This window comes from Pseudopipra pipra, chromosome W (genome assembly GCF_036250125.1).
Source record: "Pseudopipra pipra isolate bDixPip1 chromosome W, bDixPip1.hap1, whole genome shotgun sequence".
NCBI classification, from domain to species: Eukaryota; Metazoa; Chordata; class Aves; order Passeriformes; family Pipridae; genus Pseudopipra; species Pseudopipra pipra.
The window spans coordinates 37,088,230-37,112,755 of NC_087580.1; the positions used below are offsets into that span (position 1 = coordinate 37,088,230).

The 24,526-nt window shown below is 49.4% G+C and overlaps 2 protein-coding genes across 2 annotated transcripts; one reads left to right on the forward strand and one right to left on the reverse strand.

The window, feature by feature from the left end:
- The first annotated feature begins 939 nt into the window (after positions 1 to 939).
- LOC135405505 (oocyte zinc finger protein XlCOF19-like) lies at positions 940 to 2,204 on the forward strand. The gene has a single exon (XM_064640208.1). The coding sequence runs from the start codon at positions 1,148 to 1,150 to the stop codon at positions 2,030 to 2,032; it is 885 nt and encodes a 294-aa protein (XP_064496278.1). The 5' UTR covers positions 940 to 1,147; the 3' UTR covers positions 2,033 to 2,204.
- Positions 2,205 to 18,123: 15,919 nt separating this feature from the next.
- On the reverse strand, positions 18,124 to 19,289 carry LOC135405468 (olfactory receptor 14J1-like). Its single transcript, XM_064640168.1, has one exon. The coding sequence runs from the start codon at positions 19,287 to 19,289 to the stop codon at positions 18,333 to 18,335; it is 957 nt and encodes a 318-aa protein (XP_064496238.1). The 3' UTR covers positions 18,124 to 18,332.
- Positions 19,290 to 24,526: the final 5,237 nt, after the last annotated feature.

The window sequence follows — 24,526 nt, forward strand, 5'->3', positions numbered from 1 at the left end:
TGCCAGGTGAGCTGGGGCTTTGCTGCAGAGCTGCGGGCGCTGATTTGAGCGTCTCCAAGTGCTGAGATGGTGGGCACCCAGGAACACAAACTGTGCCTGGCCACAGAGCCTGCAAGGAGGAGCAGAGACAGCGGTGGCAGTGTGGGGGGCCAGGTTGTCCCTGTGCCTTCCCCTGCAGGCCCTGGCTGTCTCTGCTGGGCCCCTGTCCATAATCCCCTTAGGTCCCTGCACACCTGCTCTCCAGAGCTTGACTCACTGCAGACTTTGCAGGGAAATCTGTGCTGGCAGCTGCATCCTGAGCTTAAGGGCAGTTTGTATCCCTGAGTGCTGATCCAGCCTTGGGACCCAAGGGATCCTCTGCCATTCCATCCATGCAGCAGGAGTCACCCTCCTGCCCTTGACTCCCTGCAGAGGAACTAGTGCCATCTCTCTGTTTGGGAGAAGCCAGATGCTGCCCCTGGGCCATCAGAAGTGGTGCTGAAGCCTCTTTCAGCCCAGCCCCGGGTGCAGTTTTCTCATCCCCTCACCGAGTGCCCGCTCCCCCAGCCGGCACTGACCAACCAGGGCGTTTGGCACACGTGGTTTGGTGGTTTGGAGAAACAGCCCCAGACTGGCAGGGGGCCAGATAACCTCGAGGAACAGCCCTGGTGAGTTTGAAGGGACACTACATTAATAGAGCTTTAGATTAATATATAGCAACTCAATCAAGTGCTCATGAAATGACCTCAATCCCCTCATCGTCCTTATTAAATAGTATTTTCTTGGGCCAAATCTTGATATTTTGGAGTATTTTTGGCTGAATCTTAACTTTTTACAGTTTGTGAGGGGGTTTGTCTTTCTGTTTCTGAGGGGTTTTTTGCCTGAGTCTTGGAGGTTTGAGTTTTTCTGGGCTGAATCTTGGTGTTTTGGAGGTTTTTATGGACACAGGAAGCCCGGTGAGTTCTAGAGATGGACTTGGGCAGGAGGAACCCCCAAGCCAACGCACTCAGCCCTTGTTTTCCCCCCATCAGGATTTGTCCTTCCCAAAGCTTGGGCGGATGGAGGAGGAGGCTGCGAGGAAGAGGAAGATGCCTTGGGCCCCCCAGGCAGGTGAGGAGGAAGTCAGTGTCCCTTTGGGCGGGTGTTGTGCTGGCTCTGTCAGCCGAGCATGGCCCCGGCTGCAGGACAACCCCGCTGGCGCCGCCGTCCTGCCGGGGCCGGAGTTGGGGGGATGTCCTTGGCCTTCCCTGTGGGCCGGAGGCAAATCCCCTGCCTGTCCTTCTTGCTTCCTGCCCCAGGCCCCGAGCTGAGGACGGAGAGCCCGGAGGACAAATCCCCCCGTGAGACCCTGGTGGGAGAGGCCGTTTTGAAGGGCTCCCCGGCGCAGGAAGGCAGCGGGGAGGAAAAGGGCCGGAGATCTCCCCGCAGGAGGGGCTCCAAAGCCAGCCCAGGGTGCTCTGAGGAGGAAAGAGCCAGCCTGTGCCAGGAAGGCGACCAGAGCTTGAGGGGGTGCTCTGACCTGGTGGTCCCTGAGCAGCCTCCCAGCAGAGAGAAGCCCTTCAGGTGCTTGGAATGTGGGAAGAGCTTCAGGCAGAGCTCCCACCTCCTCACCCACCAGCACATCCACACTGGGGAACGGCCCTACATGTGTGGGGAATGTGGGAAGAGCTTCAACCAAAGCTCCAACCTGATCCGACACCAGGCCATCCACACCGGGGAACAGCCCTACACGTGTGGGGAATGTGGGAAGAGCTTCAACTGCAGCTCCAACCTCCTCACCCACCAACGCATCCACACCGGGGAACGGCCCTACACGTGTGGGAAATGTGGGAAGAGGTTTCAGAGGAGCTCACATCTCCTCCTGCATGAGCGGACACACACGGATGAGAGGCCCTTCCGCTGCACCGACTGCGGGAAGGGCTTCAAGCAGAATGCTCACCTCGTCACCCACCAGCGCATGCACACCAGGGAGAGGCCCTACAAGTGTGGGGAGTGTGGGAAGAGCTTCACCCACAGCTCTACCTTGACCAAACACCAACGGACCCACTGCTAAGGGAAGCCCTGTGAGTGCCCCGACTGCGGGAAGAGCTTCGGCCGTAGGACTGACACACAAAAAAGGTTTCAAAAGGTCTTCAGGATTTTGAGTATCTGCACTCCAACATCAGTTTATTCTTTTGAATATGTGTAACTTTAACCTCATTTTAGTCTGAAAGCCAAATTCACCACTACCCTGTTCCTTGATAAATGACCAGTTACACTGAAGCAAAGAGCACTGGAACCAGTGCAACAAGCCCCAGTCTGACTTTCACACCTGCCCACGTGTCCTGTTTTCTGCTGCTCTACAGACTTCCTTGTTTAAAATACAATGGGAAAATGAACAGTTTTTGGGGTTGTTTTGGTTTGGGGCTCGGGTTTTTTTTTTCCCCTACTGTTCTCATTAACCTCATTTCAAATCTATTTCGGTGTTTGAAGATGAATTAAAATTTTGAATGATTTTTAATGTTAATGCCTTGACCAAAGTATCAAAACGTGAAAAATAATAATAATAAAAAAAAACACTACAAAGCTGTCCATTATTGTGACAATCAAACACTGAGAAGTACGAACTTAAGCACAGTGAAAACCCCATAAGACCATTAAAATAATTTTAATATTTATATATTAATATATTTTTACTAAGCTTAACATAAGGAAATTTAATTACTGACTTTAGCTTTCCCCACCTCTCAAAAAGGTAATTTAGTTACCCTTGTCACCCTTGAAAGGCTCTTTCCAGCTGGGTTGGCCTCTGCCTTAGACACTCATGAGATGTGCCAAATCAAATTTAAGGGCAAATTTCCCCACCAGATTCAACTCCATTGGTTTTACCAAAAACTTTGCAAGTAACCCCACAACTTTCATCTTAAACTCTTCTCTCAACCTTGTAAAATAATTAGCAGTAAACAGACCTGACAATGTGTTATAATTAAGAACACGTTCTTGTTCTCAGAGTTATTCACACACCAAAAAGATGCCACAGGAATGGCCAAAATATTAATAGCAACTTCTACACTTTGGAAATCTACATTTGGTTTTTAAAGATTTCACAGTGGTTGTTTCCTTAGGAATTCAGGCACATTTTACGAACAAGTTTCAATAAAGTTACAAAAACATCTTCCTCCACTAAGACACAGGCAGTCATCCCAACCTGAGGTAGGCACTGAAAAGCCCAATTTTTTTCTTAGCTGTCATGAGTCTTTCATTCCTTCTGTCACATCAATTAGGCATCAGCCCATTTTTCAAGCTGCTGTTACCTACCAGCTCCTGGTTTGGTTTCCAAGCCCAGTATTTTGGTCATGATAAAATCAGGGACCTGGGCAGTCATGTCAGAATGACAAAGAGTACTGACCTTCCCTGCCAAGGGAGACAAACCATTCCCAACCTCGACCAAAGGTTCAAGGCAACAATTCTGAAACAATTTTACAATGTTTTTCTCTTCAGTTTTTTGCTGCAATTCTCTGTTGCTCTATTAAAAGACCACAGCAGTGAAACACAAGGCCTGATGGCCAAACCCAGGGCTTCAGTCACTTGAGGTCTATTGAAACCTTTCTGTGAGGAAAAGCTGAGAGAATTGGGATTGTTGAGGCTGGAGAAGGGAAGGCTTTGGGGTGACCTAATTGTGGCCTTCCAGTCCCCTCAGTAAAGTCATGGACAATACCCAGCTGGGTGTGAGTGTGGATGTGCTGGAGGGCAGGAAGGCTCTGCAGAGGGATCTGGACAGAATGGATCAATAAGACCAAGTGTCAGGGCCTGCACTTGGGTCCCAACAACCCCCTGGAACACTCCAGGCTGGGGGCAGAGGGGCTGGAGAGCTGCTCATCAGGAAGGGACTTGGGGGTGCTGCTTGACAGGGGCTGGATATGAGGCAGAGTGTGCCCAGGGGGGCAAGAAGGCCAAGGGCATCGTGGCCTTTGTGGAGAAGAGTGTGGCCAGCAGGAGCAGAGAACTGATTGCCCCTCTGTGCTGGGCACTGGGGAGGCCCCACCTGGAGTGCTGTGTCCAGTTCTGGCCCCTCAGTGCCAAAAGGCCCTTGAGGGGCTGGAGCGTGTCCAGAGAAGGGAACGGAGCTGGGGAAGGCTCTGGAAAACATGTCTGCTGAGGGACGGCTGAGGGAACTGGGCTTGTTGAGTGTGGAGAAGGGGAGGCTCAGGGGGGACCTCACTGCTCTCTGCAATGACCTGAAAGGAGGTTTTAGTGGGTGTGGGGGTCGGTCTCTTCTGCCAAGGCTATAGTGAAACGTTGAGAGGAAATGGCCTTTAATTGCTTTGGGCAAGGTTCATACTAGATATTGAAGAACCCTTTTTCCCCTGAGAGAGTGCTCAGGCATTGGAACAAGTAGCCCAGGGAGGTGATGCAGTCTCTGGAAGTGTTCAGGTGTGTGGTGGGTTGACCTTGGCTGGACACCAGGTGCCCTCCCAGCTGCTCTATCACTCCCCTTCCCAACAGGACATGGGAGAAAGTAAGGTTGAAAAAACAAAATAGTGGGTTGGGATAAGGCAGTTTATTTAAAGCAAAAAGCAGAACAAAGCTTGTACACACAGAAGCCAAAGACAGCAGGGTTTGTTCTCTGCTTCCCATGAGCAGCCATGGTCGGCCACTCCCGAGGAGCAGGGTTTGGGTCCGTGGGACGGTTCCTGAATGCCCCCCTCCTGCTCCCTGCCTCAGCTTTTAGAGCTGAGCTGACCTCCCATGGTCTGCAATGTCCCTTGGGTCAGTTGGGCTCAGCTGGCCTACTTGGGTCCCCTGCCAGGCTCTTGCCCTCAGCTAAGGAAGGAATGTCCCAGTGTTGGTGCTGTGCTCAGCAGTGGCCCAAACACTGGGGTGTTCTCAACCCCCTTCCAGCTGCCAATGCCAAGCCCAGCCCTGGGAGGGCTGCTGTGGGGAACTGAACTGCAGCTCAACCAGACCCAACCCAAATATCTATGGCACATATTCTATAGAATCCATCCTTAGGTGTTGTATGAGAGATCTTTAAGATATTACAAATAATAAGCAATAATAAGGCAAGTGTCCTCCTTAGGGACACACACTTCAGAAGGGACCTTACACTTGACCCCCCCTCTCTTCAGCTTCAAGCCACCCAGTGCCACAGAGGGGGACAGAGCTCCTGTGGAACATTCTATTCCATTGGCACAGAGCAAGGAATAAACCCAACCTACTGCCTGGGTTTGTTCCCTGGGGGTGTCTGCAGCAGCAAGCACAGCCCCACACTGACTGCTCTGGGCTGTGCAGGCATTTGTGGTTCTGCCTGTCTCACACACCCCCCCAACCTTGGGATGGATCTGGATGTCACTGGATGTGATGTCATGAGGGAGATGTGATGACACAGGAAAGATGTGATGTCACAGGGGAGCTGTGATGTCGCAGGAGAGCTGTGATGTCACGGGGAGGATGTGATTTCACAGGGATGCTATGATGTGATGTCATATGATGGATGTGATGTCATAGAGAATCCTTGATGTCACAACAAAGATGTGATGTCACATGGGAGCTGTGATGTCACATGGGAAGTGTGATGTCACAGAAATGGTATGATGTCATATGATGGATGTGTCACCATAGGGGAGATGTGAAGTCACAGGGCAGCTGTGATGTCACAGTCGAGCACGGGATGTTACAGGGATGATATGAGATCACAGGAGAGATGTGATGTCACAGGAAGGATGTGATGTCACAGGGCAGCTGTGGTGTCATGGGGAGGTGACAACGGCCAAGAATGCACTCAGATTGGGTCTCAGCTGCATTACGTTTGTTCCATCCCCCATTGCAGTAAACATTTCCTTAGAGTTTTTTACATTCCTCTGCAACTTCAGAGCTGCAACTGCTCAAATTCAAGGCCTACCATCCAGTTGTTTCCCACAATTCCACAATTCCTCCTTTTTGTTTTTAAATTGAAAAATAAGGTTTGGGAGAAATTCTGACCAATCACTCGTTGAACACAAGATATCAAACAGGGGACACATAATAAAATACACAAAACTTATTCTGCAAACGAAACTTCATTTAACTCAGGGTTATGTGTCTCTTATTTTTTATCTAAAGGTGCTTATGCATATGTGAGGTAATATAGTTTATGCATTTGTGAGCAAAACCAGAATATATTAATAATCATATATTCACACATTCACATGCATACATTCACACAACTTTCATGCGTGATGGCCATCACTTCATGCTCTCACACAAACATACTTTTGAGTTGTATTTTACTGTGTTTTCTGGGTGTGAGCTGAGAAATTATCATTCTTGTGTTTTGCCCTCAGGTGAGTAAGATCTAATTATGTACTTCTTGTTTTTATGAAAGTATAACTTGGAAAACATAAACATATTTCTGCTTCACTTTCAATTCAAAACCCAAATACATACAAACATTCTTATAGTTTAAAGAGAAATATATACTCCTATTTTTAAAGCAAAACACGCACTTTTCTATGCAAATGGGCTTCTGGATCTCAAAGAGAACTTGTCAGTAGTTACTACAAAAACTTCAAAAGCTCTACTTCTCCACCACTTTCATGTATGCATCTTAAAACAATTTTGGCTGTTTAGATAAACAACTTCAAAAAAACAGTTAGTAGGACCATCTGATGAACCTGTGTTTCCTCACTCCCTCCCCATCCCTTTTTTTTTTTTTTTTGTACTGAAATTAAACTGTTAGGTTAGTTGTTACATGAATAAAAAGCCTTGCTTTGTTGACTTTGAGCTTAGTGTCCTGTGTAAGGACAGGTTTTTATATAAGTTGCCTATGACATGCTGTATCTCAGGGGTCTGTCTTAACATCATCTTCTTTTTCACTGTTTCTGTTAAATGTTTTTGGAGGGTTGTCAACTAGATTCAAAATACCAATTAATCTCAAGTTATACAAGATGATTGTGTCAGGGACAAAGTTCCCATCTATCAGCGCTTGCATCATCCAGTTAAGCACAAATACACTCCCCCCGCATGGTCTGTGGTTGGACCAGGCCATTGTTGAACAACTTAAGCAGTGTATTGATGAAAAACAAGGAAAACAACATAAAATATCCACAACAAAGGACTCATAGTAAAAGCGTAGACAATAATCTCTTTGTAATCATATCCATCTTTAGTGAAGAGATCGGAATAGGTTCCAGCTGTTCCTGCATCATTGGGTCAGCCAGGGTCACTTGCATGCTATGCTGTGGCTGTAAGTAATCATAATCTCTTTGCAGTCAGCATACAGGGGGTCAGCATCCTACTTTTGAACGTAGACTTAGTCTCCAAGTTGGAACAGATGAATAGGAGTGCTCAATCTCACGGGTCCGGAGCACAGAATGAACTTGTAGAATTTCTGCAAAGTAGAGCCTGGACTATTAAACAATTTTCACAAAAGAATTTCAAATTTCAGAATTTTTGTAACTTGGCTGTATGAGAGGAATTTAGGTTCTATAGCACGAAGTGGTTGGCTGTCAGTTACTAATAAAAGGCTGTAGAGAATCATGTAGGACAAAGCAGGTAGTGCAATACAATCAGGCACCAGGCACTGTCACTGCTTGTGTTAAATGGTCAAGGCTTGTGTGCTGTGAAGAACCCAAGAGCATGAAGAGCATGAAGAAAAATATCCAGGGCATGATCAAAATTCACTCAACGAAGGCATTCAGTAAAGCAATGCACAAGTTAGACAAAACATTCAAACAACTTAAACCAACCATCCTGCTATGAAGTTAGCAGTCTATTAAAAGATTGCAGGCATGATGCGAGCTGGGGCCTATGGGGGGACTGGACACTTTCTTTGCTTTTCAACACAGGGCCCTTCTTCCGTGAGGCCCAGCACCCCATGCACTGTTATTTATAATCTTGTGTGGACTCGTAAACTAAGAGGTTTCCTTCATATGTTGCAGTAGTTAGAGAGGAGAGAGAGAGATTCAAAACAATCCTTGCCACTTGCTATAAAACCACTGTGACAAAACATATATAAACAACACCCATCTTCATGAAAGACAATAAAAACATAATATCAATAACTATGGTATTGTCTGGCAACCTGACAGCACTATTCAAACTATACAAGCAATCCACCCTTTCAAAGCCTTTCCAGTCTGGATATGATACAGAATTTTGAGTTTGTTTTTCAAATTTTAGCTAATTCATAATACAAATTCAATTATATTATAACCCTCTATACTGGAGAAAAATGCAAGTTTTGACTCTAACTCTGATCCTCGCCCACCAGCAATACAACACCACATACAGAAAGAATAAGTTAAAACACATTGTTGGTGACAGAGACTTTCTTAACTCTGGAATAGTAGATTCAGGGATCCATTAGGGCAAGAGGCCTGCTATATAAGAAAGAAAAAACCAATGCATTTTGTTCTTCAAGATGCATGGCCTGCATTGAATGGCTAATGCATGGCTGTAGTTATTGTTCTGATTAATACGAAGATGACAAAAGCAATTAGAACAGTTTCTCTCATTTACTGTGTTCTGCATCATCTTCTCAGTCTCGGGCTTGGCTCACCAGAGCCACAGATTGGCTCCTCTTATTCATGAGAATTACTAATGATAGATTGAGAGTGAATACTTTTTGATTTGTGATATAACTAAACGAATAAGGATCACTTGAAGGCATATTAAAGGTATTGTTAGTCATATTAATTACAACATCGGGTGCATCTCAGGTCTTTTCAATACAGACTATACATTTTTTGCACTTGGGATCAAATTAAAGATTTAGTTTTGTTTTCTCTCTTTTTCCAAAATTCTAATCAAGGATGGAGAAGTCCAGATTCCAGCTTGCAGCTGGTTCTTTAGATGTGATCCATATTACCTGCTTGTATTTTTAGGGTTTTTTGTCTATGAAATTCTGGTAAGAGAACAAAATTCACAACATAAGCAGCACAAAGGAGAGCAAATAACTAGTTGTAAGATCATGTAAAAATCAGCTGAGTAAACTTTTTAAACACAATTCTAAAGATGTGATCAGCATAATGCCAACCTAGGGTAAGGCCTCTGGCTTTAACCACTTGTATTCACAGCACCAGCTGTGGGGGTGCTTCAAGAAGACAGTTCCCCCACTCCTGCAGACTGAGGGTCTAGAGAAACCCTGAGCAAAGTACACACAGAACCTGACAGGGTCACTCCACTGTCACGGTCACTTCTCAGTTTATAACAGGGAGATAGAAAGATGTTTTATCTAAGAGTTAAGGAAATCCTCAGCCTGCTGGCTTTCCATTTATCTTATTTGCAAAGTTGTAGTTTTTAGAAAGCAGGGGGGTTCTACACCCCACCCCCAGCCCCGAGACACTGGTAATTTAAACTTTTTTGAGTTCGGCCAGAGGAGGTTTAAGCCTCCCACTCGGTTCCTAGGCAACAAACTATCTCTATTGTGTGAGCTACTAACACCTTATCTCTTTGCTAAGGCAAAGGCAGAGGGCTTTTATCCTTTTTGTCAAAACCCTGTTTGTTTGTTTGGTTTTTTTCTGAATACAAAGTTTTGGCAGAAGGTTTTTATAGGGGTACAATACAATCAAGAAGGCGTTTCACTAAAGCTTTTGTACAAAGCCTCATTTCCCGGAAAACCTCCCTAAAACTGTCTGCATACTAGCTTGCAGTTAAACGCAATTCTTTGGTTTTAAGTTATCTCCAAGTGATTAGAAGGACTAAAGAGAGAGATTTTGCTTTCTTTTCTCAACCACTTACATGCTTGGTTTCTGCGGGGCAAATCCCCGGTCTCTCCCTAATTCCCAAATGGCAGGAGTTAAAGATGGAAACAAGAACTATGGAAAGGTGTGTACCTGTTTGTTTTAAATACTTATTCCCCAAGAGTAACAGAAAAGGGAAAGAAGACTCTTTGGTTTCTCTTTCTGACTGCAGCCTCTCCTGCCCTTCTTACTCACTCTCCCCCCCCTTCCCCGCGGGGCGGGGAGGAAGAGGGAAAAGGCTGGAGCTACTTTTCGTTTCTTTTCTTGCTGCCGCAGTCCCCGCCGAGCTCGCCGTCGCTCTGCTGTTCCCCGGGCCGCCCCGCACGCCGTGGAACTCCTGGGGACCCCCGCACAAGTCTGGCCGGCTCTGCAGAAGCAGCTCCCGGCGCTGCCGCCCGCTCCGCCGCCGCCTCTGTCGCTGGGGTCCCTCTGCCGCTCCGCCGCCTCCTGCCCTGGCTGCCGGCGCTGCCTTCCCCCGGCACGCCGGGCTCAGGCAGCACTTTGAATAACCCTAAAGTGAATTTCTGTGCTCTTGTGTTCACCTGAGACGCTCTAACGGGAGGAGAGTCTCCCGGACTCTCATCTCTGGGGTTTAACAGTGACTGACAAACTTATGGTCGCTTCTCCACACACACACAGCCCCCAACACACACACACGCCAGCACGGTACCGTCAGTAACACTGTGAGCTCACGGCGACATTGGACACACCACGCAATTAACAGGAGAGTTAACAGAGATACGGGAAGGCAGTTCTCTAGCCTGCCTCTCCTGTCAACGAGAAGTGGCACTTTTTCGGGGTTGCTCTGTTCTTGTTTCCCTCTGGGGCTGCTCCGTTCCTGGTTTTTCGTGCATTGCTGCTGCCGGGCTGTCCTCTCGCCGGCTCCCGGGCACTCCGGCCCTACCCGTGCGGCGCTGCCGGCTCTGCTCCGCCACGCCCTTAGGATTCTCCAGCAGCCGGAGTGGCTCTCTGGTGTTCGTCTGCACCACAACTCCGCGCGGGGTGGCAGCGGCCACGATTGGAACTCGCACTGTTCGATCGGTGCAGTGCACGCTGGGCAGCGATGTGCTACCCCTTCCAGCAGGGCGACTGCATGGCCGAAAAGTCTCCTATCAGCGGCGAGGAGGGGTGGCCTTTCTCTTCTTACTGTCTCTGAGGGTGATTTGCTAGGTTTTTCTTTATTTTCTGGCTTGAAGGGTGGTGATTTTTTAGAAGCATGATCTTTTGAAGTTTTAAAGACAGTTCGCCACAGTTTCAGGATGCTGGCAGCCTGCTTAAGAGACTCAGTGGCTGCATTAAAAAGCACTCTCCCTGCAGAGTCCCAAATGTCTGTACCAAATGCTGGCTGAGCATCTACCCCATTTCTTTTGCACCAACTATAGAAGGTGCAGAGTGCACATTTCTGATATTTCACACTGTGCTTCTCTAGTATCTCTGTTAGCACTATGCCAACAGATTCCTCCTCCACAGATATCTGTGCTTCCATTATTTATTCCCCAATGACTCACCTTCTTTCCAGGTGTCTATAAGTCTTGACTTATTTTTCGGCTCTGAGGTCCACCAACAAATGCTACATTGGGGTTCCATCCTCACTGCTCTGAGGTCCACAGTCACTGCTCTCAGGTCCACAGCGATAAATCCCCTCCCTACCACTCTAAGGTCTGCGACAAATCCTCTGCAATAAATCTTCTCTATCACCACTCTAAGGTCTGCAGTCTTATCCAAGGAATTCTCCTTGCAGTAAATGTTCTGTGCAATAAATCGCATCAATGTTCATCAATTGACGACGGCCAAGAATGCACTCAGATAGCAGGGAAAGGCACACGGCTACTTTATTGCTCTCAAATGCTTCTTTTATACTCTTTGTATACTATTGTGTTACAACATAATTGGTTAAAAGTCTCAAACATAAAACACTGTACATACTTTCATTGGTAACACAGAAGACACTGTACATACTTTCATTGGTGACACTACACACATTTGGATTGGTGACCTTTGGTCTCAGCTGCATTACGTTTGTTCTGTCTGGCATTGCAGTAAATATTTCCTTAGAGTTGTTTACATTCCTCTGCAACTTCAGAGCTGCAACTGCTCAAATTCAAGGCCTACCATCCAGTCGTTTCCCACAGGGAGGTGTGATGTCATAGGGGAGATGTGATGGCACAGGGACAATGTGATGTCACAGGAGAACAGGATGACACAGGGATTATATGATATCATGGGAGAGGTGTGATGTCATATGATGGATGTGACACCATAGGGCAGATGTGATGTCACAGGGGAGCTGTGATGTAGCTCTGTACAGCCCTGACAGTGCCACTGCAATCCCAAGCTGCATTGCCCGGGTCAACACTCAGCACAGCCAAGGCCACAACTCTTCCTGAAAGATGTCCCTTCTGGGCAGGGCCAGGTGAAATAGAAAATGAAATAAAATATTAGCTATTTAGCTATGTAGGTGTGACTTTGCAAAATGTAAAACTGCTTAAAGGTTTCTGCCCAAACCGTGGGCAATTAAGATAAAATAGCTTAGAGAATAGGGAAGGCTTTTTAGCAGGTAGAGAGGGGTGGGGAACCTGAAACTGCTTGAAATGATAAAACTTTATGTAACTACTCTATAATGGTAAGAATAGGAGGTAAAACTAAGTGTCTATTTAGATAAGGAAGACTGCAAAAAGAGTGTGTGTATAGATAATTTTAAACTTATTACTTTTGAACTGTATAAAAAGCTATGGTATTTCTTGCCTCAGTGGAGTGCACTGGGGAGAACACCTGCCCCTTTGCATTCCCCGGCCATAATAAAAGTGCTTTTCAGAATGTTCAAAGGTTTCTTTGAATCACAGGGGGACAAACCCCTCCATCTGTCCCTGCACATGTTGTGTCCAGTTCTCAGCCCCCACTTAGGGACAAAGTCAGGTTACATTGGGTGTTTAGCTTTGCATTTGCTTCACTCTTTTGTGCTTCCAACACACACACCCCCCAGTCTGGGCAGAGTCTGGCCCCCCAGAGAACACAAGACCTGACTATTTGTGGCTCCTGCTGCAGTGGCTGGAACTTGGGCCACAATCTGTGCCAGGAGCAGAGAGGTCCCTCCCCACAGAAAATTCTTGGCAATGGAGTTCTTAAGAAAATGGGACAGGCTGTGGGGATCACTTGCAGGGCACAGCCAGGGACATGTCTTGACCAGCCTCCTGTTTAACAGGATCAGCTTTTTCATCCTCTTTGCTCTCTGTTTTCTCATGCTTGTTCCTCCAGTGACAATTGTGATCCTCCCCTTGCTTTGGTTCTTTCCTAGACATCCCAGGACAAGTCTTGCCCAGTCCCCAAATCCCCTTTCTGGCTGCCCATCATGAGTCTCAGAGCCCAAGGCCGAATCCCCCATCCTCAGCTAAAGGGTCACCCTGAGAGGTTCTGCCATTGACCCACTTGCTTAAAGTTTCATACAGATACCTTGGAACTTCCTCGGAATTAATTTGTTACCTTTTGGGCTTAGAATGGCTTCTTCAAAAACATGGTAATTCATGTCCTCAACATGGACATACTTTGAAGAAGGAATTTGGGATATTAGACTCAAAGAATCACAGAATGGTTTGGCTTGGAAGGGATATTAAAGCTCATGTGGTCCAAACTCCTGCACATAGACAGTGACATCTTCACTAATTGAGGCTGCTCAAAGTTCCTGACCTTGGACAAATCCAGGGATGGGACATCCTCTTCTCTGGGAACCTGTTGCAGTTCTTGTCAGACACATTGGCAAATATTTCCTCCTATTATCCAATAGAAAGCTCCCCTATTCCAGTTTAAATCCATTGCCCCATATTCTGCCAATACTGGCCTTGGTAAAACATATGACTGGGACTATCTTAGACTATGAGCACAATGTTTTCATCTGCAAACACCTTGGAGACTGCTCAGGGATGTCCCTACAAAAAGTTTGTCCCCATCTTTGTTAGAAGCCTCTGTGGTGGTGCATCCTCCCCCCATTGTCCTCAGGCCTGGTTGATGATCTCAGGAGCTCCTGACAAGCCTTGACCAAACCAGCTGAGCAATGAAGAGCCCCTGGACTGTGCCAGGGGTGTGGGGAAGTGTCCCTGGACTGGACCAGGTGCTCCTGGATGATAAAGGTGGGAACAATCCAGAGTGGATCAGATGGGGAACACAGGATAATCAGTCATCCCATGAAAGCCTTGGAACATTTCCTGCCTGAATTGTAGCCCAAATGGACCAGATTGGATAGAATTCCCAAATATTTTGGAAACTCCAGTCATTCCTGACACCAGGATGGAAATTCAGCAGATAACTAAAGCCAGTCCCCTTGGGAGCCCACAACCAAGGGGGCCGAGGGAGGCCCTGGCAGCTCCCCAGCACCTTCCTCTCAGTGGGACACCTCTGGCAGCCTCTCCCAGCTCGGGAACCCTCCTGTTTGCAACACTTCAAAGACCCTCACTGATGCCCAGAACAATTCTGATCCCCTTCAACAAACACTCCTCCAGCTGTGACCCTTGTCTGTTGGGAAACACAAAGGGATTTGGGGGAGTGTTTCCCTGACAACAAGGAGGAGAATTTGGGAGAGGGACCTTTCCACAGCCAACTCTTGATGTGTCCACACATCTCTGCCTGGGTGTGGGTGTGAATTGACTGTGGGGTGAAGGTTGTTCTTGGGAATCTATAATTCAGTCACTGTTAAAATTGTAGCAAATGCTATTGAATCACTTCATAACTGTTAAACTGATCAATAATTAAATGCTACTAATCTCTCTTGCCCCTTTATATTTGTGTCCAAATCCTTTGCACCCTGACCCTCTTGCAACCCAAGGCTCTGTGTAAATCATTCCCTTTCATCAAAAAATATATATTTTTTTTGTCGTCCACTTTAAAATCTTCCTCCTTAGGTAAACTACAAAACAACTCCAATTAGTTGTTGACGTCTTGAGGACAATTAAAGAAAGAAAAATAATTTGGTTTTCAATGTTTTAATGGGTCCCACGGTGTGTTTGGAGTCTCATCAGCTGTCAGTCCAAGATGGGCCATGTCAGAACTGGTGAGGTTGGGGGGTGAGGAGCAAGGTTGATCATACAGGGTGAGTGTGGATCTCCTGAGGAGACACTCAGCATCAAGATCACTTGGAGAACACCTCTATCAACTCTTCTCTGTACTACAAAATATCCATAATTGAATTAAAACAAAAAAAAGTACAAACTTGGAAGACTTGTTTTGAAATTGCCTTGAAGACAATTAAAGGAAGACAAAGAGATCCTGAGGGATTTCTGCATTTTAATGAGCCCCATGGTGTGTTTGCAGCCCAGCCCATGATCCTGAGGTGCTGAGAGAAGATTGAAGCAGCTGCTGAAGAAGTCAGAAGCCAAACTCCAAGTGCCTTGAAGCATTGCTGGGCCCCACTGAGGGCAGGCACTGCCAAAGCCTCCCCAGGGACTCCTTGGAGCAGCTCCTTGGAGGCCAGGAGTGCAGGCAGACAAAGGCTCTGGGCAGGCCCCTGCAATGCTGAGCAAAGCCTGCCTTGGTTTTGTGGAGCACAAAGGCCAAGGCCTGAGCCCCAGGCCCTGGCCCAGCAGATCCTGTCCCTCCCGGCTGGCTCAGGGCTGTTTGGGGGGCACTGGGATGGGAGGGGGAGGAACAACAAAGGCCAAAACTGGGCAACCCCTGCCAGGCTCCTGAGGGAGGGGAGAGGCAGAAACCAAGTGCAGAACCTGCCAGGAAAGTGGCTTGTGGTGGCCTGAGTGGCAGAGGCAGCTGCCAGAGGCAAGGGGACAAAGGCCTGGGTGCCTTTGGGCCTTGCAGCCCTGCCAGAGCCCTTGGCCATCTCTCCTGCAGGCTGTCCTGCCCTGGCCCTGCTGCTGCTCTGGCCTTGCAGGCTGCACACACCCCTCCTGCTTTCCCACCCCCTCCCAGCAGCATTTCTAGACCCTCCCTGATGTCTCTGCACCAGCTCTGGCTGTTCCCTGGAACACAAAGCCATGGGCTGATCCTGACTCCGTCTGGGTGACCTCTTCCAGCACAAGGGTCCCTATTGAGTGATATTTCTTTTTCTTCACCTTCACTCTGAACTTTCAGTAATACTCTTTGTGGAGATTTCATTCTATTTCCAATATGGAGAAAAGCTCCATCCTGGCAGGTCTCCTCTAGACCCTCTCCTGTTCTTCCTCATTCCTCCAGAATGGGGAACCTCACAGACAGACAGACCAGTCCAGATGTGGTGACACCAGGGCTGAGTCCAGGGGGTGACAAGTCCCTTGTCTGGGTGCCCACACTCCCCCCAAGGCAGCCCCATGTGCAGTTGGCCTTAAATCAAGGGACCATTCTGATTCTTTGTAAAGTCAAGGAATCAAGTGGCACCGTGACACTGCAGGGCCTCATGGAACCAAAGGAATGCAGGGACACTGTGGAATCTTATGGAACCAAGGGACCATTGTGACATGTAGGGTCTCATGGAGCAAAAGGAACCCAGAGACATCTCAGAACCTCCTGGAACCAAGGGACCACTGTGCCTCCCCAGAACTCCATGGAATCAAGCAGAGTCGCTGCCTCCCCCCCGCCACCGCATGGACCGGAGTCGCCGGCTCTGCCCCGCTTGGACACCTCTGGAGTCAGCGTGTTCTTGGGCAGCACAACTGATCTCAGACCAGAGAGTTTCCCACATTTTGCTTTGCCCCCTCTTTCCCATGGTTTTGTTTTTTGTTCTTTGGTCATTCAGAGGGAAAAGGGGGAAGGGAGGCATGTATTGATCCCTGTTCTCACCTGTATACAAAAGGGAGTTGGGACAGGGGGAGACAGAGGAGGCAATTTCCCTCTCTGTTGTAGCTTTGAACTGTTCTGTTGGTATTGCTGTTTTTGCTGTTATATTTCTTGTCAGTCAACTGTTATTTTTTTCACTTTTGCCTCCTTGTATTTTGTCTCACTGTATTGATGGGGAATAAAAGAGGAGTGAATTCATTTTATTGGATTTCCCACCCCAATATGTGCCTTTAAACCAGGACAAGGGCTCCCTGAAATTTGGAATCATCCACAAAGGACTTGAAAACACATTTTATCTCATTGTACAGAGAGATAATAAAGATGTTCTACAGTGGTGTTCAAGGGCTGGTCACTGAGGGATTTCACCAGGAAGTTGCTGCCAAGAGGACTTTGTACCATGGATTTTATTTGACACTCTTCATTCAGCCAACTTCCCACCCACCACATCTTCCACTTCTTCAGTCCAGCTCTCACCAGTTTGGCCATAAGGAGACCACAACAGACCATGTCAAGGGCCTTGAAAAAGTCTGGGCACACAACATCCCCTTCTATTCCCTCCCACAGGGGGTCTGCAATCCCTTCCTTGTCCTTCCCATGCCTGGCAATGGCTGCAGGAGGACTTGCCCTATCCCCTTCCCAGCCTGAGCCTGACCAGTCTGGAACTCTCCCAACCCTCTTTGCTGCCCTGTTTGCAGACTGGTTCCATGTCTGCCTTTGCCAAGGCCCCAGGAAGCTCTGGGATGGCTCTGGCCTTTCCAAGGGTTTGGGAGAGGTCTCCCAGTGACACTGCCCAGCCTTCTCAATATCCCTGACACCAAACCCTTTTCCATAGCCCACAGTTCCAGAGGAGTGCCCAGGACACAACACAGGTTGTCCTGGTGGTTCTGGAGAATGAGAAGGGATTTCTCCCAGGAGGCCAACCCCTCTAATTGGATTTGAGTGCAGCTGAAAGGTTTCCTCAGATTTTTCCCTGGTGCCTCCCTGCCCTGAAGGTTTGTGGCCATCAGGCTGTGGATGAGGGGGTTGGGCAGGTGCCTGAGGAGGGGGTAGAACAAGGGCTGTGTCCAACTGTGCCAGGAGGGCTGTGCTGGGCAAGGATGAGGAAGCTGCAGAAAACAGTGGCACTGGGGAGGTGAGAGGAGCAGGTGGAGAGACCTTTTGCCTGCCCACGCTGGGCAGGAGCTGCCCCAGGATGGCAGCTCTGAAGCACTCCCAGGATGTCCCTGTGAACAGGAGGGGAAGACTGGATCTGAAAATGAAACCTGGAAAGCAGAGAGCAGGAGTGTCATGGTGACACTGCAGGAGAGTTCCAGCCCTGGAGCAAGGTCACAGAAGCAGTGACCCAGTCCATGCAGTGGCCTCAAAAGATCCCACAGCATCCTGGAGATGCTGTAAGGGAGCCCAGCTCTGCTTCACAAGTTCCCAGTGCCTGTCCCTGCCTGTGCTCCAAGGGCTTCCACCCCCCAGGACTGTGCTCAGAGAGCACTCAGGCCTCACACTGCGAAAGGGGCTCAGGAGGACAGTGTGGAAGTGAGAGAGCAGCGCTGGAAAGACCAAGCCCTGCTGCTCCCTGGCAGTGCTGCTGGGCTGGGAATATTGTCCCCTTCCCATTTGCAAATACACCCTGTCCTGCAGTGTGCTGTCCTTTAGAAACATCTGATAAGAAGTGTCTTGGACAAAGAAGGCACTGCAGGGTCTTTTATTTTATTTAAATACTCAACCAGTACAATTCATCATTTATACAGTCTCAGTGTCAAAATCAAAAGGTGGACACTAATTTAGAAAGCAGAGGCATAATAATATTTAATTGCACAGAAAATTATTTGAAGAAGAACCCAATGACCTCCACGAAAAAACTGAGCAGGAAGGCTGATCCATTAAGGAGTCCCATTCTGAATGCTACACATCAGAAACCTGGCACATAATTGCTCCTGAAAAGCATCCAGTCATCATTTTTCTCAGGGCATCCTTAAGCTCCTGGTTCCTCAGACTGTAGATGAGGGGGTTCAGTGCTGGAGGAACCACCGAATACAGAACTGACAGGGCCAGATCCAGGGATGGGGAGGAGATGGAGGGGGGCTTCAGGTAGGCAAATATGCCAGTGCTGACAAAGATCGAGACCACGGCCAGGTGAGGGAGACACGTGGAAAAGGTTTTGTGCCGTCCCTGCTGAGAGGGGATCCTCAGCACAGCCCTGAAGATCTGCACATAGGAGAAAACAATAAAAATTAAGCAACCCAGAAAAGGAAAAGCACTAAAAGCAAGAAGCGCAATTTCCCTCAGGGACACGCCTGAGCAGGAGAGCTTTAGGATCTGTGGAATTTCACAAAAGAACTGGCCCAGTGCATTGCCCTGGCACAGGGGCAGGGAAAATGTATTGGCTGTGTGCAGCAGAGAATAGAGAAAGCCAGTGGCCCAGGCAGCTGCTGCCATGTGGGCACAAGCTCTGCTGCCCAGGAGGGTCCCATAGTGCAGGGGTTTGCAGATGGCAACGTAGCGGTCGTAGCACATGATGGTGAGGAGGAAATACTCTGCTGTGATGAAGAACAGAAAGAAAAAGAGCTGTGAAGCACATCCCATGTAGGAGATGGTTGTGGTGTCCCAGAGGGAATTGTGCATGGCTTTGGGGACAGTGGTGCAGATGCAGCCCAGGTCTGTGAGGGAGAGGTTGAGCAGGAAGAAGCCCATGGGGGTGTGCAGGTGGTGGTCACAGGCTACGGCGCTGAGGATGAGGCCGTTGGCCAGGAGGGCAGCCAGGGAGATGGCCAGGAAGAGCCAGAAGTGCAGGAGCTGCAGCTCCCGCCTGTCTGCGAATGCCAGGAGGAGGAACTGGGTGGGGGAGCTGCTGTTGGGCATTTGCTGTTCATTAGGACAGGTCTGTTCAGAAAAGGAAAGCACAGAGAACAATTAAGGGCCCCCTCTCAGCAAAGCCAGTGCAGTTTTCAGGGAAATCCCCTCCAAGTCAAGGCATTTCTTTTCTCTGGTTTGTGCTCTCTGAGGGTGCTGTGAGGAGCAGGAGCTCTGCCCATGTGCTGCCAAGGACTCAGCTTTGCTCTGCTGCAGTGCAGACATGGAGCTGGTTTGTGACGGCTCTCATGATCACAGGGGATATCACATGGAACCCAGCTTTGATGGAAGAGTTCAATTCCTGTACTGTTGTCTTGGAGCAATTTGTACTGCAGAAGAGAGGCACAGTGTATCCTTAAAATAATTTTGACTGGGTTTTTTGGTTACAATCATAACACTTGGGGGTATTTTTTAGGGGCAAATTTTTCTGATGACAAATCTGACAAGTGTTGAGCCAAAACAGGCAGAAGGGCTGAGCTCTCCATTGCTTATTGCAGAGCCAGGAGACCTGCAGTGCCTCTTAGTCTGTTTCCCATCTGCTCTGCACTTTCTCTTGGGCTACCTTGAAAAGGACTTCACACACAGATTCATCTTTAAAAACCCCACCAAGATCTGTGCTGAGAGCAGGGCAGCGCTGCTTGAAAGGGCAGCTCTGGGAAGTGTCCCCTGTGCCACCCCAGAGGTGCAGCTGTGCTGGACAGAGCAGGACAGGAGCCCTCCTGCAGAGAAGCCAAGGGCTGGGACAGGAGAGTGCCCACCCCCAAGGGAAGGCTCAGCACTGCCCAGGATCCTGTGCTCATTTCTGTCACTGCCTGAAATATTCACCTCTGAGAGTAAAAGTTTGAATTTCAGTGCAGCCTCCTGAATGGAGAGAACAATGTCTCTGCTACGATGCCTGATCAGGAAACACACCTCAAGACTAATTCCTTTCCTGTAGCCCCTGTCTTTTCTGCAGCGATACATGGAAAAGATCCTCCTTCAGCTGCCAGGTTTGCTCCGTGCCCACAGCCCTTCTGCCCAAGCCCTGGCAGCAGCTCCCCAGGCCAGCTGAGAGCTGCCCCTGGCAGGCAGCAGAGTCCCTGCCCAGCACAGCGCCCTGGGCTGCAGGACCCTGCTCTGCCCCACAGCCCTGGGCACCCCTGCCTGCACCCCTGGCTTCACAGCTCTTCCAAACTGCCCCAAAACAGCCCCTGCTCACCCATCCCATCAGCTGGGGCTGGGCCAGCTTTAGGAGATGCCTCCAGGAGCTGCCCCTGCACTGCCCTGCAACCACAGACTCACCATGTGCAGCCCTGCCAAGATTCCTCCTGCAGGGAGCTCTGAACCATCCTGCCAGTGCTGAGCCCCTTGAAGCTCTGTCTGTGCCCTGCTGGTGTCCCTGAGCTGCCCTGGCAGTGCCCTCAGCCCTGCTGGGCTGTGCAGAGGAGCTGCTCACCAGCAGAGCTGTCTCTTTGAAGCTCTTCTTGCTTGCCAGGAGCTCCCTGTGTGCCAGGAGCCCAGCCCAGCTCAGCAGCACAGCAACAGCCCCAGACATTTAATGACCCTCAGGGGGTTTAATGTTGTTTACATGAGACTCAGTCCCTGAGAGGAAGTTCAAACAACTTCTCAAGAAGTCAAAATGAGATTGAAACACTGAAGTTTCTTGTAGTGCTAATGAGTCTCACTGAGGGACACAACTGAGAAAGTTTCCCCAGATTCCAGTGAGAGCAGAAAACTGCAGACAGTGATGACAAGGATGGAGAAGCAAGGGAAAGGTGGCTCTGATGCTGAAGAAACCTTGACTTGTTTTCCTAATCCAAAGGACCAAGCCCTGACCCGCAGCTCCTGGGAAGGCAGATCCTGTCCCTGCCTCATTCCTCAGGGCTCTTCCTGGGGCACTGGGATGTGGGATGTGCAATGCCAAGGGCAGGACCATGGGGTGGCACCTGCCAGGCTGCTGAGCAGGGACAAGGAGGCCATGAGGCCCCAGGGCTGCAAGGGCCACTCCCCTCCTCCTGGCATCAGGGGCACAGACAGCAGCCATGGCCAAAGGCCTGCAGAAGGTGGCTGTGTCAGGGCCTTTCAGCTTCTCCCCATCCCTGTCTCCTCTCCAGCCCAGGCTGTCCTACGGTGTCCATGCCCTGCCCCTTTCCCTGCAGGCTGTCGTCATCCCCCCGGCTGCCCCACCTGGCTGGCACCTTCCTGCACTGACATCTCTGCGTCCTCCCTGGCTCTTCCTGCACACACAAAGCCTTGGGCTCATCCAGACTCCTTCTTTGTGACATATTGCACCACAACACTGACCTCAGAGGGAAAGTTCTGACTTCTTGTCACCAGTCTCGGCCACCCCAGCTGCCCTTGGTGGCACCAGTTCTTTCTTAGGCTGTTTTCTGACAGGAAGAAAAGCTCCACCAGCTCTGACACCCCCCTTCCAGACCTCTCAGGCTACTCCTCTACTGTCCTCAGTCTTTGCACCACTGACCCCTGTGTCCTCAGCCTCTTCATATGGGTCATGTGCTTGAGGCCCCAAATTCCTTCCTGAGGGATCTCTGGGACCTCTCCAAGGTTTTGGAAGATGACAATAGAGTGCTCTTATCCCAGGAAACACAGAGGGACACTTTTTTCCAAGGGTTGTCTTGTCAGAATGAGGCACAATCTCTTTAAACTTTCTGGGACAAGAGAGCTCTGAGCTCTGGGTATGGAGGGAGGTCCAAGTGCCAACCACTGGAGTGGGAGCTACAAATCATCAGGTCTTGTGTTCTTTGGAGGGCCAGACACTGGTGAGAGTGGTGTGTGTGTGTGCACATGGAAGGACTTGAAGGGCACAATGAACTGTCTCAAAACACTGTCAAAGCAGGAAAATCCCATAAGGTGCCACAACACATAAGCCCTGGTGGTAAACAGGAAGACCTTTAATTCCAAGGCCTGAATGGAGGTGAAGCTTTGGAAGTAGCCCCCAGGACAGAATTGCACTGTGCAGACTGTGGGAAAGAGCAGACAGCCCCAACAGGAAGCCAGGGCTGGTAAGGCAGGTCTGGGGAACCCCTCCTGACAAAGATTCCCACCTGCAGACTGGAAGCACACAGGGCAAAACTCCCACCGTGGCAAGCTGTGGGAAAGGAAGCAAGTCCTTGTAGATGTGCCAGCCCAAGCTGTGGGAACAGCATCTACCCCCCTGAATACCCGGGGCTTGGGCTGTATAAAAGTGATAGCCCAGAAGCACAACTTGGGGACCCTCCACTGAGCAGAGCAGGGTGAAGAAGGACCGATGGGAGCCTCAGGGATCTGCATGGTGTGATACATTTACTTCATCTCTGTCTCTTTCTCACTGGTTTCCCACCACCCCCTTCTTCTCTCTCTTTCCATTTCTTTCTCTCTCTCTACCTCCTATTTATTGTTAAATCAAAGCTACAGGGTCCATTTGGCTTCTTAAGGCTCTGCAGTGTGATAATGGACCCTTGATTCCATGGGTTTGCAAAATGTCTCAGGACTCCTTTGGTTCTAGGAGGCCCCACATATCACAGTGTCCCCTTGGTTCCATGAGGTTCCACAGTGTCCCAGGAATCCTCTGTTTCCATGAGCCCTGCAGTGTCACAATGGCCCCTTGATTCCATGAGATTCCACAGTGTCCAAGGAATCCTTTGGTTCTATGAGCCCTGCAGTGTCACAATGGCCTATTGTTTCCATGAGGTTCCACAATGTCACAAGGATTCCTTTGGTTCCATGAGGCCCTGCATGACACAAAGGCCCCTTGATTCCATGAGGTTCCACAGTGCCAATATGGACCCTTGATTTCTTGAGGTCCACTGTGTCCCAGGGTCCCTTTGTCTCCATGATGCTCTGCAGTGTCACAGTGGCCCTTGATTCCATGAGGTTCTGAAAAATCTCAGGGTTCCTTTAGTTCCATGAGGCCCTGCAGTGTCAGAGGCCTAGTAATTCCATGTGGTTCCACATTGTCCCAGGCTTCCTTTGGTTCCATTGGCCCTGCAGTGTCACAGTGGCCTTTGAGTCCCTGAGGTTCCTCAGTGTCACAATAGCCCCTTGATTCTATGAGGTCCTGAAATGTCTCAGGGCTCTCTTGGTTCCATGAGGCCCGTCATGGTACAATGAATCCTTGGTTCCATGAGATTCCACAGTGTCCCAGGGTTCCTTTGGCTCCAGAAGGCCCTACAGTGTCACAATGGCCCCTTTACTCCTGGAGGTTCCACAGTGTCCTTGCTGGAACACACAGGGCTGTAATGTTGTCACCCCTGCAGAGCTGCCTCCAGCTCTGGGCTCCAGCACAGGAAGGACATGGACCTGTTGGAGCGAGTCCAGAGGGGACCATCAAGAGGATCAGAGGGATGGAGCAGCTCTGCTGTGAGTAAAGGCTGAGAGAATTGGGATTGTTCAGGCTGGAGAAAAGAAGGCTTTGGGGTGACCTAATTGTGGCCTTCCAGTGCCTGAAGGGAGCCAACAAGAAAGATGGAGAGAGACTTTGGACAAGGGCCTGGAGTGACAGGACAAGGGGAATGGCTTCACACTGAGAATAGGAAGGGTTAGATGGGATATTAGGAGGAATTTCTGGACTGTGATGGTAGTGAGATCCTGGCACAGGTTGCTCAGAGAAGTTCTGGCTGCCCCATCCCTGGAAGTGTTCACGACCAGGTTGGATGGGGCTCTGAGCTCTGAGTCTAGTGGAAGGTGTCCCTGCCCATGGCAGGGGGTTGGACTGAGATGCTCTTTAAGGTTCCTTCCAACCCAAACCATTCCATGATTCTGTGACTGGTGGGGGATGTGGTGGTTGGAGCTGATGGGCACAGAGACCCCAAAATGATGGAGTTTTCCATTCTGAGCGAAGAAAGGAAGGGGCAGCAGAACTGACACCCTGGACTGCTGGTGGTCAGACTTTGTTCTTTTTGGGAGACTGACTGATCTGGGTGTGAGTATGGATGTGCTGGAGGGCAGGAAGACTCTGTAGAGGGATCTGGACAGGCTGGATCAATAAGGCCAAGTGTCAGGGCCTGCACTTGGGTCCCAACAACCCAAGTTGGATATGAGCCAGAGTGTGCCCAGGGGGGCAAGAAGGCCAAGGGCATCGTGGCCTTTGTGGAGAAGAGTGTGGCCAGCAGGAGCAGAGAACTGATTGCCCCTCTGTGCTGGGCACTGGGGAGGCCCCACCTGGAGTGCTGTGTCCAGTTCTGGCCCCTCAGTGCCAAAAGGCCCTTGAGGGGCTGGAGCGTGTCCAGAGAAGGGAACGGAGCTGGGGAAGGCTCTGGAAAACATGT

Excerpts from the sequence above, each read along its gene's own strand:
- LOC135405468 (XM_064640168.1), bottom strand. The coding sequence starts at position 19,289 with ATGCCCAACAGCAGCTCCCCCACCCAGTTCCTCCTCCTGGCATTCGCA.
- LOC135405505 (XM_064640208.1), top strand. The coding sequence starts at position 1,148 with ATGGCCCCGGCTGCAGGACAACCCCGCTGGCGCCGCCGTCCTGCCGGG.